The following is a 15,889-nucleotide window of genomic DNA, read 5'->3' as shown; positions in this document are numbered from 1 at the left end:
TGATGGATCCCTGCATCTCCCCCACTGCCCTGGGTCAGAAGCAATGCAGCAAGACACAGCACATCCACAGCAAGGGCACTTCATTTAATTGGCAAATCCCAGTGTCCCCTCATGCAGAAAAAGAGAAGACAGTGAGAAATCCCTTTGGACTGCATCAAAATATCATTTACACATACTCCCTCCTGCAAATCCCCACCCACTCCTGTCCATGCATCATAGCATCATCCATACACAACCATTCTCTTCTGTCTTCTCCCTTCCTCAACAGTCATCCATCTTTCCCATTGCCCCTTTTACCCCATCCATCCATCTCATCCTTGGTTGTCCCCTCATGCTCTATCCAACTACTTCTGCCTTCCACACTTCTTTTACTAATCTTTCTTCACTCATTCTTTCTGTGTCCAAATCATCCCAATACTCTTTCATCAACCCTATCTCCCAACTCCTCCTCACCTCCGTGTTCCTCACTCTATCCAGCCTAGTAACCCCTACCATACTTCTCAGACATTTCATATCAAACACATTTAAATTCTTTGTCTTCCTCTCCTATGTCCCATGTTTCTGCCCCATACAGTGCTGTGGGCACAATTACCCCTTCATACAATCTTCTCTTATCCTCCATTCCCAAATGTCTATTTCTAATTACACTTTTTAATCCCCCAGGGCATTTACTCCTCTCAATCTACATTTTACCTCCACCTCCACTCCTCCCTTTCCTGCCACATTTGCACCCAAGTATCTAAAGTTATCCACTTCCTCCAGCCTCTCTCCCTTAATACTCACTTCCAATTTGTTGCTATCCTCTCTCCTTGTACATCTAATCCACACACAACCACTCCCACATCCCCTGCCCTCTATCTTCCTTGCTTGACAGGCATAGAAAAAAAGAGAAGATGGTGAGAAAATCCTTTCAGGCTGGGTCAAATTATCATCCCTACACAGCCATTCTCCACTCAACTCAATCCCCTGCCTTTTCCCGTTCTTGCTCAACGGACATTCCCTTCTTACTCAAAACCCCTTGCATCCCATCCATCCATCTCATCCTTAGTTGACCTCTCAAGTTTACTCCATCCACCTCTGCCTTCCACACCTCTTTCTAATCTTTCTTCACTCCTTGCCATGTATCCAAACCATCCCAATAATCTTTCATCATCTGTACCTGCCAGCTCCCTTTCCATCCCTACTCTCCACATTTCTATTATTTTTCTCTGCTTCCATTAAATATTTATGTGAATAATTCATCAATCCCACTGAAAAACTTTTCATTGTATTATTAATGTGATTATTCATATACCTGATGTGCCTTCCAATTTTGTTCTCTTCTAGGCATGGCTGGAGCCTTACCCAACATTCCAAGTGGTATGCCAGGCTATGTCCCTCCACCTGGCACTGCTCCAGTAGGCATACCTCCCCCACAGCAGGGCATGCACCCTCCTGCAGGTGGCATGCCTCCACCTATGCCTAGCCAGCAGCCACCAATGGGAGTTCCAATGCCTCCTGTAACATGCGGTCCAATGGATCCCAATGCACAACATGCGCCTCCACCACCTCACATCCAACAGCAACAACACCCGCCACCACCACCACAAACCCAGGCCCAGTCACAACCTCAGCCAGAACCTCAAACACCTCAAGACCAGCAGGCTGAGCTAATTTCCTTCGACTAATAACTCATGGTTGATCGTCTGGAATTTGATGGCAGCTCACAAGTCATGTTTGTAGTTAGATTCAGAAGTTCATCTTGTCATGTGTCTTGTCTTTCAGTGGTATTAGGGGCTCTTGTTATATGTATAATTGAATACCATAATACAAAGAATGTGATATGACTGAGTGGAATATTGTAACTGCTTGAGACTTGCATAAGGTACATTTCATACACACACACTCACTCTTCTGGTCATGTGTTTATGCAAAGTATGTGCTTCCTTCCAGTTCCCTTTCTTCCCTTAGAAGTTATTACTGTAAACTTGTATAGTCTCATACTCACACTGCTTTTATTATTAATTTGTGAAACTGAAATGTGCTGTTATTCTGTTTTCTCATTATCAGCACTTAGTCCGTGATTTTGTTGGGATGAATTCTGGAAAAGGGGCATGGTTCTCTCATTAGATTCTTTATATATATATTATTTTCCAAACTCAACAATTTCCCCATATTGTGAGGGACTTTTGTTAAGCATACAGAAGAGGACGGACCTTTTTTTATTTTCCCCATTATTGTTGTGGCAGTTGTCATTATTTTATCCACTTCAGTTTTCATGATAGAGTTGAAAGTCAGAATCTGAACTAATTTATTGTTTTGAGTTTCACAAGTGTAAACTCTGCAACCCCACAAGAGCTGACAGTGGTCCTTGGGGACTCGGACAGATCTTTCCAAGAACAAGCTTTGGATTTGTTTGTATTAGTGTGGAGCTGTTTTGTGTCACTGACTATAAATGGTAGAGAGGAGGAAAGCAGACCCTGGCTATCAGCTCCCCATATATGCAAAAGTATAAGAAATACAGATGATTTTGATTAAAGAGGGATCTTGGAATTAGTCTGGAGACCAGGTGTCAGCACCTTAGGGCTGCACCTGTTGATGAAGGTAAGGGGTGTTCAGATTTTGAAAATGGGCAGCTTTGCTGTCCATTTTGCAAGACCATCACATGCGAGCAACTGTCTGGGAATTGATGTGATGGTGACCAGTGACATACCAAGTCAGATAATGGGAAAGGGTTTAGTAAAAATCTATCTATATACCAAAGGCTTTTTAACCCTCTTAAGAGAGGTAAGAAGCACCCATCCAATACCCATTAGTATATATGCCTTGGCTCCTCTTGGATGAAGACTAGTAATGAACATTGTATATATGTTCAAAGGCCTCAAGAATGTGGCAGAGTCAAAGCAGCCACCCACACAAAAAGACCCCACCCATATTAGTATATTGGTATGTATATATTTACAAAAAACACAGTAACTTTTAAGTCCTGCACATGACTGCCTTGTCAAATTGCATCATTCTCCAGGTGGCTAGACATTAGACACCTTTACCATAATTTCCTATATTCTTTTGTGTTTCGTAAATAATAAAATCATCAGCAAGCAAAATCCTTATTCAGTTGTGTGCAAGTTCAAACTTAAATCTAAATAAAATACAAATGTCACACAAAAGGATCTAGCTATCCAAAGTGATTATCTCATTTTTAGTGACCACTTAAAAAATATTTGATTAAAAGCTGGTGAAATGAAGCCAACTGCTCAGTATATTTGCCTTAAACACACTGTCTTTGCTGATGTTAAAAATCAAGTCCTTGAATTGTGACTTTAAATAACAGCTAGAACTGCACATAACTGCAAAAACTACCATTCACTAAATTTTGCATTCATACAATCTGATATGACTTACAAATCACACAATATTTTAATTTTTATGCTTGTGTGATCTGTTTTAATATTCAAAAATGTTCCTCCAATACTTAAAAGATAGCATATAATGATATGTTCCCAGCATTTTCAGTTGGCAAGTGAGAAAGACTTTTGGCTTGCATGCAGGTTGCCCATTCCTGGTATAAGGTATATTTATGACTAAGGCAGAATATAATGGTTCAGAATTAATGTAAATTAGAATTGAGTGAATGAAAAGCATTGAGGGTGATGTTGAAAAGGGAGCATGGAAGAGACATGTCAGGCTGTGAACATTAGAGTTTAAACTTCTGCAGAGAAAGGAGTGTAATTTAGAAATGCATGAGCCATCGAAGAAATTTGAGCGAGATGCAGTGGTAGATAAAAACAAAGGTGTTTAGGGGGGGGGGGAGTTAGGAAAAGGTGGCAATGTATACATCATCCCTAGCGTATAGGGAAGAAAATACAGGGATTATGTATGCATATATATATATATATATATTTTTTTTTTACACCATGTGAGGATGGAGCCTTCATAAGTAATACAAGCTTGTATTTTATCAAATACGTCATGTATTTGATAAAGCTGTAGTAAGCAAAATTTACTAATAAAGGATCCATCCTCGCATGTGTCTTTTGATAGACTTATTGGCAACTGCTAATTGCATACAAATAGTAGGGGTAATAGATGAACTTCCTAAGCAAGAAAGGTTAGTTTAACACCACAAACCCTCACGGAGGTCTAGGGCAATGCCATCGTACTGGAAAATTGTATGAAGTTTTATGTGCATTATGTATTTGTGCTACCTCCCTTGTAAGGGGGAAAAAGCCATTGGTATATGTATGTATTTGTGCTCAGTGCAATTGGCCATAAAGTCAGTATGATTATTGTACCATCCCCCTACCTCATTGGAATGACTAGTTTTGGGGTTCTGACTCAAATCTAGCCTTTTCATTACAAGTCTACACTTCACATAATTGGATCTTGCTAACATCATATGTTTTATTTGGCTGAGGTGGAACACATTTTGATGTAAAGATACCTCAGTGATGCACATATGGATTCTGAGCTAGTTGACATTAGACAATTTTATTTAAGTCATTATTTGAACCCCATGCTGAAGGGGGAGAGAGAATATATCCAGATTTCTTTATTTTAACTACAGCACTTTTTTTTCGGTAGTTGGTTAATTTTTGTCTTAAACTGTTCTTTGTCCAGGACAATTTAAAACCTTTTCAGCAGTCTTGACCATGGAGAGGAAATACTCATGCTTAATGTCAGAATGGAAGTTCTTGGTATTGGCAGTGGGCTTTAGTACAGAAATCTCTTGTAAACATTTTTGTCAGTGTGTATAAATACTGATACCAGTGCTATATTTTGTCAGTCTCGATTGTAGCATGGCACCAATTTTGTACTAGCCTGCTTCAAATACATGTGATTGCTCACTTTTTTTTCTAACTCTTCTGATAGAAAATCTGGCTGAAAGCTTGAAATGTATGGACAATATATGGAGCGAGTGAAAAAGCTTGTAAATACTTTTAAAGAATTATAATCACAAGACATAAAATTAGCTTTGTTTTAATGCTTTACTTGTTTTTGTAGGTTTGTGCCACATCATATTACTAAATAGGGTACCAGGTAAATAACCCCAAATCTTGTAGGTCAACCAATTTATTATCAACATGATGTATGTAATCAAACTATCAAATACATTTACTTGATACACTTTACCTTTATATTAACCTTGTATGAGAACCATACGTTTATATATATGAACAAATATAAACCAATTTACTATTACATCCCACAAATATAGAAAGAATACATTTCAAAAACTTGCATAAAAGATAAATTTACTACTTATTAAACTCTAGACAGTCTTTCTTTCAAGGGCTTTCGTTGGGTTTTTGGCCTTTGAAAGAAGAACAACTGGTCACACTTGTATGAACAAAATGATCGAGCCTTTTTCTGTAGAACAGATGAAGCAACTACTTTACCCTCTGAAGAGTCCCGTCTTAGCAACATTTCTCCGTTGTTTTCCTTGTTGGTATTAGGTATGTTCCTCACACCTTGCTCTGTAATTGTTGGGGCTGTGATCTTAGATCTGTTACTTGAAAAATCTACAGACATCAATGGTGGAGTCCCAGCTTGTGTTCTTTTTAAATTGGTTTTTAAGGGAACATTTTGTTCTTGTACTTTATCCATGCAAACATTGTCTTCAGCTGTTAGTTTTGATTCTTCTGACTTGACTGATGATTGCATCCCGACCTTCAACATTAATGATTCAGTTTTTGAGTAAACTTTTTCTTGTGTGATTTTCAAACAAGAACTTTTCTTTTCAGGTGCAAGTTTTGTTTGCAAAATTAAGGTTTGCGAGTCTTCCTTCTCACTGTTGTTATCCTGAAAAGGTTGTGTAATAGTACAACCATGTCCAGTGTTACCAAGATCTTTTACAATTTCATGGTTGCTTTTACTTACCAATTGATTCTTGTTGGCTTTTTGATCTTTTTTTCTAGAAATAAGGTCAGTTATAGTGTGCTGGTACTTCTTTTCCCACTCTTGGAGAATTCGACTTCTAGGGTAAAGCTTCTTTGTTCTTGAAACTGTTGCCAAGGGCTTCGCACGAAGATTTTTTGCTGCCACATGTTTAATATTATCCTCTGTGGATATCCAGCCTGAACTGGGTAATACAGACATAATTAATGTGAATAAACACAAGTAATGTTGATCCCTACTTTATTATCACTTTAATGGTGAGGGAACAATTGTCACAGCTGACAATCAGTTCCTCCTCATCTGCAATATCACAGGACTGAATGGTAAAATGACCACCACATCGACATTCATGGGAGTGTAAGCGTTTCTCTTCTATAAAACGAAGGTCTTCTATATAAAGTTCTTCACTCACAGGAAATTCTTGATACAACTGAAAAAAAATAAATAGATAAATAAAAATTCTATGCTTAGGTACCTTGTAATATACATAATCTTTTTGGCTACCCCCCATGTAGGGGGAAAAAGCCTTTGGTATATGTATGTATATACATACCAGAGGGCCTTTCACCTCTTATAAGGGTATAGCTGAATCAAGGCATACACCCACCCTACAGCAATCCAAAACCACAATTGTCCCTCCCATCATATCACCTTGTAAATGAGGACTCGTATCTGTATACGGCCATACTGCTCAGTTCTAAAGTAATGCAACAAGACACTGTGCTTCCACAGCAGGGCTGGACAACTTAAGCTGGTTTACATTGTACTCCCATCACTATAATATTTTTTTACCTAACCAATTGGTACATGGATTCAAGTGTCATTCAACTCTACTCTACCCAGTGTTTTGTGCAACACTATTCCTGACCTTAAGAATAAGACAACCTCTGAAATAGTAGCAAACAATCCGAACACCAAGCGAGTGGCAGGAGACATTCATCAAAAACGAATTGAATGAGTGGCTCAGATGGGCATTGCTACATAATGTAAGGGATGTGGAGGATCTGCAGAACAGTTTATTATAAATGAAACAACGAAAATTAGCAGATGCCTTGAAAATGGCGAAAAGGTGGACGTTACAATTTTGAGCAGGGATGATGAAGAGATGTTGCTTGCATGCTGTGTAGATGAGTGTTTGGAGGTTAAAAGAAAAGACAGGAACTGGAGAGAATGATGTGTTTCAGGAGGTATAGGATCACGGCCAGAAGATTATTTTGACAAGATGGATAATCACCCAGAAGGTGAGAGCAATTGTGGGTCAAATTAACTGGGTTGCAACACAGACAAGACTATGTGTGAACAGAGTGCGACATTTTGTCACACGTATATTGGTGACATGATAAGAGCCCAAAAAGTGATAAAGAAAGAGAAAATCCTGTTTCACTTTGGTTTGGTAAGGTTAAATTAGATATGCTGTAGTGATGCAACATTTGGAAATCTAACTGACAATGGATCTAAAGGCAGACACATAATCTTTCTGAAGGATTGAGATGGCAATAGTTGTCCCATTGTTTGGAGGTGAAGAAGAATGAGAAGGATTGTGAAATCCACTCTGGCAGCTGAAGCATTGAACTTGCTTGCAGCAGAGAATGGAATGTATTTGGTGGTATTGATGAAAACACTTGGGAGTCAGTATGTCATCCCTCTAATATGCCTTGTTAACAACAAATCTTTAGTTGACAATTTGAAATCAACTATGCTTGTAGAGGACAGGAGCTTATGGATCAAAATGGCTGTCCTTCAGGACATGATAACTACAAGAGAAATTCAAAACATGTAATGAGTGGAAACAGTTAAGCAATTGTCTGACTGCCTGACAAAGAAAGAAGCACCACACATGTTGCTCATGAAAAAGTTTTGGAGAACCTGAAAAGATGCAAGAAGTCACCAAGAGCAACTGAAAAAAAGAGGGGGAAATTGTGTTAAATCTAAGTATTGTTATAGTTATAAGTGGAATCATAAGTGGATAAGTATCAGGTAGTAAACTGACATAACAGTAAGTTAATGAACTAAAAAAAGTTGAACACTTAGACTAGGGAAGTGAGAGAGTGCATATTTCCATGCTTATAAATTTTCCTTGTGTACATGTACATGTGCACATGTGTGAGCTGTAACATCACTGCATTGGAAACATGATTAGCCAGCCCAGTTGGGGGGAATAAACTGGTGGACTGTGCGACCAACATTATAACATGATGAGGAAGATATGAAGACCAGGCCAGGCAGAAGTTATGGATTGTATGCTTGAGTCCACTGTTAGTAAAATGTTACTTAAACTTATGAAAGAAGAACACTGAATAAATGGTGAGTAAAGATTTGAATTAACGCTGTAAGTACCTCTATCTAGAGAAGGCTTTCAATAGAGTACCTTACAGTTGTCTCATGTGGAAAGTGGAGCATATTGGAGGACTAAGGTAATCTACTCGAATGGAAAGATTTTTTTTAATGGAAGGCATATGAAGAGAGTAATAAAGAATAAGATGTCAGGAAGAACAGTGACTAGTGGAGTTCCACAAAGTTCAGTGCTTGCAGCTATAATGTTCCTTATTTATGTTCATGACAAAACAGAAGGTACAAGCTATGTTAACAAGTTTGCACATATTGTAAAAATCACAAGAGTGAAAAACAAGGAATTTAGGCTATTGTAAAAACATTTAGACACTATTTGCATGGAGCCATGAATATAGTCAATTTCAATACCAAAAAATACAAAGTACTACAAATGGGCAATAAGCTTTAAAAGACCATCTTTCCCTGGGAAGCTAATCCATTGTAAAAGCAGAAGAGAAGAAAAATTTATGAGTAATGATAATAGAAAACATGTCACCTGATCAGACATGTCAGTGAAACTGTGGGAGACATATGGACTGCTGCAAAAGATTAAAGTGGCTTTTCACTAACTACATATGAAAAAATCCTGTATGGTCCCCACACAGAGGGAAGGATGATGAATGATCTAAAGAATACAAAGGGCAGTAACCCAACCGGTTCCCAACCATGCAATTAAACCATAAAAGGAAAAATTAAAAGCACTGGGACTGCCATCATTGAAAGATTGAAGAGAATAAGGTGATATGATTATATTATTCAGGCTGCTGAGGAGGATTGACTACATTAACTGAAGAAGTCTCTTGATTAGGGATAAGAGGGCTTTAAGAGGTCATGGGAACAAATTGACAAAGATTCTATGTCGACAGGATGTGAAGAAATACAGTTTTCCACACAGATGCACAAATACTTGAATAGCTCTGGAGATATAGTCCCAGCTAGAAGAATACATGATAATTGGAAAATAATGATATAGCCCAAGTTGAGACCATACATAAAGCTAGGTATGATAAGTTGAAGAAAAGAGACAGGACCCTACAACTGTTACTCCTTTCCTGTATATTACACATAGGTAAATAAGGTGATGAGGAGGAGCCTATGCCAGGAGGTATATAGCTGTTACTGAAGCTGTCATCTTTGTCCTATGCACTTGGACTGTTGGAGCAGGTAAGAGTCACTGCTAGGAATCAGAGAAGTGCAGGATTTGAACCCGTGACTAAGTGAATGAGAGACCAACACGTTTCTAATTACGCCACCAGCACACAAATAGGTATTGGGTAAATACATTCACATGCATGCATACACACTAAAAGAAAAAAAAATATATGTATATAATTACAGAAAAGATCTGGAGAGGAAAAAAAAAAAAAAAAAACAGCTTCCCACACAGTGTGATAGATACTTGGAACAAATTAGACAAAGAAACAGTGTGTGCAAACACTATTCAAGATTTTAAGAAAAACTTGATACTGAGAGATACAACGATGAGTCCCCACGAGCATAGCTCCCTTACCGTATAATACAACTAGGTAAATACATGCATATACCATAATTTCACATGTAAAGGAGGTCCCCAATAAAAACCATGCCTTGATTCTTCATGTGAGAAAAATACATTATGAACTATATTAAAACAGATGAATTTTTCTTTGAAGTAACATTTCCCCAGAACTAACTGCCCTGGTGTTGAAAAATTATAATCACACAATTTCTATACAAGCAAATTTCTCATGTACATTTATAACTTTCTACATCTACCTGTAATATACCACCTTGATATATCTCAATACCTTTTGTCTTTTGAGCTTTCCATCGTATTCTTTCCTAGTACTGTCTTCACTCAAGACCCTCCATGCTTCGTTGATATGATGAAATCGTTCTTTTGTGTCCTCACTACTTTTGTCTGGATGATATTGTTTGGCTAGGTCCTGGAATGCCCTTCGAATGGTGGCTGTGTCTGCATCTATGGCAACCCCAAGCACCTCGTAGTGATTCATGAGGGAAGTTTGTGCAGAACCTGAATCGGTACAAATAAATACAAGTCACAAATCATATGTGATACACTGGCAGAATTCTGAAAAGATCATGAAAAGAAAATTGAAAATAGAAAGAAATTAAAGGGATGCCAATGTTCCCTTCAGAAAAATATGTGTATATATATTTTTTTATGAGGGGATGGGGGGTGGGGGTAAGGTAGTATGTGTGAGCAAATTTTGACGCAGCCCAAAGGGATTTCTCCCCATCTCCTTTTATGCATGGGGGGATGGAGAGGGGGGGGGGTTCGCCAATTTAGGGAAGTGGCCTTGCTGCAGATGTGCTGTGTCTTGCGACACTGATTCTGACCCAGGGCAGTGGACAAGGTGCAGGGATGACCCGTCATCCAGGAGGTGCTACGATAAGAGGGAGGGTGGAGGGGTGTGGAGTGTATTCAGGAATGGAATGAGTGGGAGTGATTTTATGCCAATTCCTTTTTGGCTACCTCCCTTGTAAGGAGAAAAAAGCCTTGGTATATAGATATGTACCATACCTACAATCCCCTTGTAAAGGTGGTGACAAAATGAAAATATATATATCTGCATCAAAAGACCCACTTACCTACCCTTCCTATCTTAAGAGACCTATGATAGACATAAAGAAAGAATCACCTATCTGTTGCAAATCTAAGACACCCATTAGCACCATCTTTGTGATATATTTCCTTATTTGTGGAAGTAGTTCTTTTTATTGTTTGGTGGGTTTCAGTTTACTTTTTACAAAAGTGGATTTCATCTTTTAATTGAAGATGTATTTTTTTCTGTAGCTTCTAGTAAAGTTATTTTTTTTATCTTGTCCATTTAATCTTCCAGTTTCACTCAAGTTTGTATATACCTTTTTATTTGTATTTTCTACATTAATTTTATCTATTTCATTTGACTTTATTTTACTATTATACCATAATTTTACATTTAACCCTGTCTGGGATATTGACTGCTTGTTATTGTGGCGTTAAAAGCTGCTCAGTAGCATGTAGCTGATACTTTAGGGTCTATATAGGGCACCCCTACAGACCAGAGTCACACATCATTTTTTCTATGACAGAGGAAATATCTATTCATAGAGAAATGATGATACTTTATTATACTGTGACTGCCCCTCTGTTATGCTGTCCCACCACTCTTAACCCTTTTGATACGATGACGCGTACATGTGAATGTGTATATGAGGATGCTGACGTTGGCATCTTGATTATATTTATTTTGTAGTTGTAGATGTATGACCCCCCCATATTCTGTGAACTGGCCTAATCATATTTTCTGTGGTTATTAACATTCAGAGTGATAGAAAATAAGTAATACAGCTGTAACTTTATATTCTATGATGTAAGTAATGTGATGCATCATTGTACATCAGGCAGCAAATGCTGCCTGTGAGAATTTAACTTGTATTGCAGAGGTTAATACTGTCCTGTACCACTTCTCTAAATATTCATTTATTTTTTTCACTGAACCCTGTGGTGGTGAAGAATACCGCTGACGAGTGTTCCCACTTCAGTTGTAAAAGGCAACAAAAATGGGATGGGGATAGAACTAGGCATCATTCATGCCAATCCCAAGGGGCGGACGGAAGAATTTGTGATGAATGATACGTTGGACAGAGCCTATGTAAAGAGACCTGGAGGCTTTTTCCATGTGCAGCAATCACTGCTCATCATGGATTCCATGACTGTTCACAATTCTGACTTGGTAAAGGAAAACCTCCAATGCTACAATTCCAAGATTGGAATTATCCCAGGAGGCTTAATGAAAATCCTTTAGCCACTCGATATTTCAGTCAAGTCATTCAAAGACCATCTTCGAATGATGAGGGAGAAGTGGATGTGTACAGGAGAGCAAACCTTCACAAAAACTGGTTGTCAATGATGTGCTGGATATACTCAAGTTGCAGAGTGGATTATTGAATTGTGGAAGAAAGTGAGAGAATCAATAATCATGAGTGGATTTTGCAAATCTGAAATGCTGCCACCGTTGCCAGAATTCAACAATGAGCGAGACACAGATTCTGATGCTGAAAATGACTACCTAATGGATATACACCAGAGTTAGCTGAAATGTATAACAATCTGTTATGGGATGACACTGAAGACAAGGATTTTGATGGCTTTCTCAGTGAGGAATATAACAGAAATCAAGAATACACTTTAGGACACATGCTTACCATTACATATGCTAAGTACAGTATTTTTTTTTTATGGTGATGTTGTTGGCTGATCAACTGACCTTGTAAGATATTTTATGTCCTTCTCGCATGGAAACTAAATCAGTACTGTCTCTGTGCCTTGTACAAAGGTGCACTTCTTATATGGATTAACTAGAGGCCTTGGGAGGGTGTACTTCTTACACAGGTGTGCCTGACACACCGAAAAATATGATATGTGATTTCTTATCAACAATGCCTCTTGATCCCAATATACTGTATCTCTTAAATTAAGAACTACCTGTACTTTTGTCTAAACATACAAGGGATTGATGGTAATTCATTTTGCCATGTTTAGCATGGGAGGGGTGGGGAAGCAAATGAGAATTGCTACTCTTAAACCTCTTTAATATGAGTCAAATTCTTGCAGGCAACATTGGCTGCCTGATGTATGATGATTTGATGATGCATCACAATATTCATGTTATAAAATATAAGTTACAACTGTATTACTCAGTCTCTTTCACTCTGAATATCAATAACCACAGAAAGTATGATCAAATCAGTTTACAGAAAATGGGGGTCACTCAGCTACAACTACAAAATAAATATTATCAAGATGACAATGTCAGCATCCTCATATACCCATTCGCTCCTCATGACACCTACGTAGGTATCATCATATGGAAGGAGCTAAGGTGAGGTGCAACATAACCCTTTAGACTGTTATATTCTTTTAGAAGTGCACATCTATGCAACATAACAATAGCAAATTATTTATTTTGTAAATTATAATAAATCAAACTATAATACATCAATGTACTTTACACTTTCCTTGGTCAAAATCAACAACAGAAAAAGTTACTAAAAGTGATACAGTACTAACAAATGGAGCCATGATGTCTGCTTCAGTTGCCGTCTTTGTTCTGATAGAAGTGGAGGCTGAGGAAATTAAAGCACAATAAATTTGTCTAACCTAACCAGTATTTCGTAATGCAGTATTTGTAATTCTAGAGGTCATTAGGGTTGTTGTCATCATTAGGGATGCTGACAGCCAGTTTTGGTATCTGATCAGACTGTGGGGTGTAGAGGAGTTTCACAGCTTGAAGAAAAGGATAAAGCTCAACTTCATAGCATTGTCTTAAAAATATGTAGCATGGTGACATCACTCGAAGTAGGAGAACACCCAGTACACAACGTCAATGTCATCGTCACGCTGACATTGACAGGAATGGACAGATGACATCATGGTGTCTCAAGCCTATCGTTGCAACTCCATTCAGTTGTGTATTTGCTTTTAGCAAGGTTTGTTGTTATTGATTTCCACCAAGAAAAATGTATATTACATTGATGTGTTAAAATTTACAGGATATCTAATTTTTCTATTATTATATCACATAGGTGTGCACTTCTGAAAAAAAAAATACCTAGGTTTCTAGTCCGTGAAACTCAAGGCAACAATTCTAAATTGTTATACTATACTCTATCCGCAATTTGTGAAGTTTCATCTCATCCACTATATTTTTATGAAATATGTTTTTCTCCCTATTCCTAATGTGATTCAAGCAACTAACCTATCCTACATCTGTCCCTGCAAATTGCTGTGTGAGCAGGCAAGACGAAAATTCACAAGTAGGCAAGACAAAAATTCACAAATACCTGCAATTTTTATCCTAAATCTTAAAGTCTAGACTTAAAGATGACCCATTATATTTGCATTTGACATTAAGTCTGACTATGCAGCTTCCTCTACTTTTTGCAGGCAGCATTTAACAGTTACATGCATGCAATTGTTGGTGTGGATCAATGTACAAATACAATATATAATAAGAGGTGTCTACTCGTTTATCAAACTATTACTGTTATAAACTCTGCGATACAATATTCTTTGTATTAAATTTCTATGCACGCTAACGACTCAGATCTATACGGGATGATTATCTGAAACCACAGGAGTCTATGCGATAATTTACCGCTTCGCCATACTCTGAAGGTCGTACTTGATGGCAGCCATCATATTAGTTCTGACATTTATACAAGTTCCATGCCTACTGAGCCTACGGATTATGTTCGTGTTTTTGGTCAACTGTGTGCCATGTTTGACTGAAACAGTGACGATTCAGTGCTTCAACAATACCAAATATACTTTCCATTGAGCCACATATGGTACAGGAATAATTGTGGACATAACTGTCATATATTCAATGAATAGTGAGTAATATGAGTATCTTAATTACCTTACATGGGTAAATTTTCAAATCAAAATCCAAAATACCGTCAATTCCACCTCGGCAATCGACACTCCACTGATGCTACAGATTTGTATTATTTGTTTACAACTACGTAGGTGCCAGGTTTTGCCAGTTTCGGGAATTGTTGCCAACGCATTGTAATCTTTGTGGAATTGTAGAAAAATTATATATGATAAATTTCGTGTTATGTACATATCATGGTATAAACGAACAAAAAAGAATTATATGTGTAAAAAAATAAATCACCTTGGAAACCTGGGACTACGACCTACATATTATATAATTAGAAAGTAGCTAATTCTAGCAACGACCACAGATCACAGTTTTGTGTCTTTAAGATTCAACTAATACAGATTTGTAGGTCTTGTAGATAGATAAGTTCCTATGTCAACACCATGCTCTGTCTGGGAACATACCACTCCCACTTCTCTGTCCAAGCCTCACATATTGGAACTGGTCTGCGATGGAGTTCGTTACCTTTCCTCGTGAAGATGGGCCGTGTGGGATTGGAGGCTCGTCTGGGATATTGGCCAGAAATTTGTCTAGTTTCCTCTTGGAAATCCCTGTGCTGACTCCCGTTAGGTCCCGTATCTCTCTTTGGAGATAGTTGAATAGTCTGGGGTCAACATAGGTGAAGCTTTCCGCCTGTATCATCTTTAGTCGCTGGGAGCAGCTACTTATGGACCTTCTTTCACAAATCCTACCAAACCTCGGATGATGTTTCCTTTTGATACCACTTCCTTCTGTCGTTTCTTTATTTTTTTGTGGGTTTAGTACTGTGCCCTCTAAGATTTTCCAGACGTAAATCATAATATAGCGCTCTCTGCGTCATCTGCAGTCAATAGAGCTTGATGAGTTTTGGCCTTTCCCAGTAATTCAGGGAGTCCCCAGATAACCTATTAGTGAATACATCTAGACCTGTTCGAGTTAATGTATCTCCCTGACTTTGTGGAGACCATATAGCTGGCATAAATACTCCAGCTTTGACATTACTATGGTGTTCCACAGAGGTAGCAAATATTCGGGATTCCTTGTCTTAAAGGAACGGGGTATCCACCTACGAGCAGCACTAGTGGTGTGGGTTATGTGTGGTTTGAAGCCAGTCATCAATCACCTACACCCCCAGGTCTCTCGGCGTTTCCTTTGTATTTCCTCTTCACCCGCTGTGTCCCGGTGCTCTTTTAGATTTTCGTTTGCCCCATACTTTATCAGTTCAAATATCTTGTTGTTGAACACCATGTTGTTATTACTTGTATACT

At 38.1% G+C, this 15,889-nt stretch overlaps 2 protein-coding genes across 9 annotated transcripts in view; one reads left to right on the top strand and one right to left on the bottom strand.

Moving 5' to 3' along the window:
* The window catches only part of Hrs (Hepatocyte growth factor regulated tyrosine kinase substrate), an 83,470-nt gene extending 78,364 nt beyond the window's left edge, over window positions 1-5,106 (top strand). For all 6 annotated transcript variants that reach the window (XM_076186597.1, XM_076186600.1, XM_076186598.1 and 3 more), the window contains one exon: window positions 1,327-5,106. In XM_076186597.1, the coding sequence (XP_076042712.1) occupies window positions 1,327-1,667 (341 nt within the window). In that variant the 3' untranslated portion in view covers window positions 1,668-5,106. The remainder of the gene's footprint in view (window positions 1-1,326) is intronic.
* On the bottom strand, window positions 5,035-14,758 carry LOC143026357 (DPH4 homolog). 3 transcript variants are annotated; one of them, XM_076186602.1, is made up of 4 exons: window positions 14,616-14,711; window positions 13,261-13,320; window positions 9,996-10,222; window positions 5,035-6,307 (listed from the first exon to the last, which is right to left on the bottom strand). In XM_076186602.1, the coding sequence occupies exons 2-4, from the start codon at window positions 13,274-13,276 to the stop codon at window positions 6,113-6,115; spliced, it is 438 nt and encodes a 145-aa protein (XP_076042717.1). In that variant the 5' UTR covers window positions 13,277-13,320; window positions 14,616-14,711; the 3' UTR covers window positions 5,035-6,112. The 3 variants fall into 3 exon arrangements, with proteins under 3 accessions (XP_076042717.1, XP_076042718.1, XP_076042719.1); XM_076186603.1 differs by lacking the exon at window positions 13,261-13,320 and having other exon boundaries at window positions 14,616-14,758; XM_076186604.1 differs by lacking the exon at window positions 13,261-13,320 and having other exon boundaries at window positions 14,621-14,756.
* Window positions 14,759-15,889: the final 1,131 nt, after the last annotated feature.

This window comes from Oratosquilla oratoria, chromosome 6, assembly GCF_046742065.1.
Source record: "Oratosquilla oratoria isolate Oo_2021 chromosome 6, ASM4674206v1, whole genome shotgun sequence".
NCBI lineage: Eukaryota > Metazoa > Arthropoda > Malacostraca > Stomatopoda > Squillidae > Oratosquilla > Oratosquilla oratoria.
The sequence above is the reverse complement of the archived record's forward strand: the minus strand, read 5'-3'. Positions and strand labels throughout refer to the sequence as shown.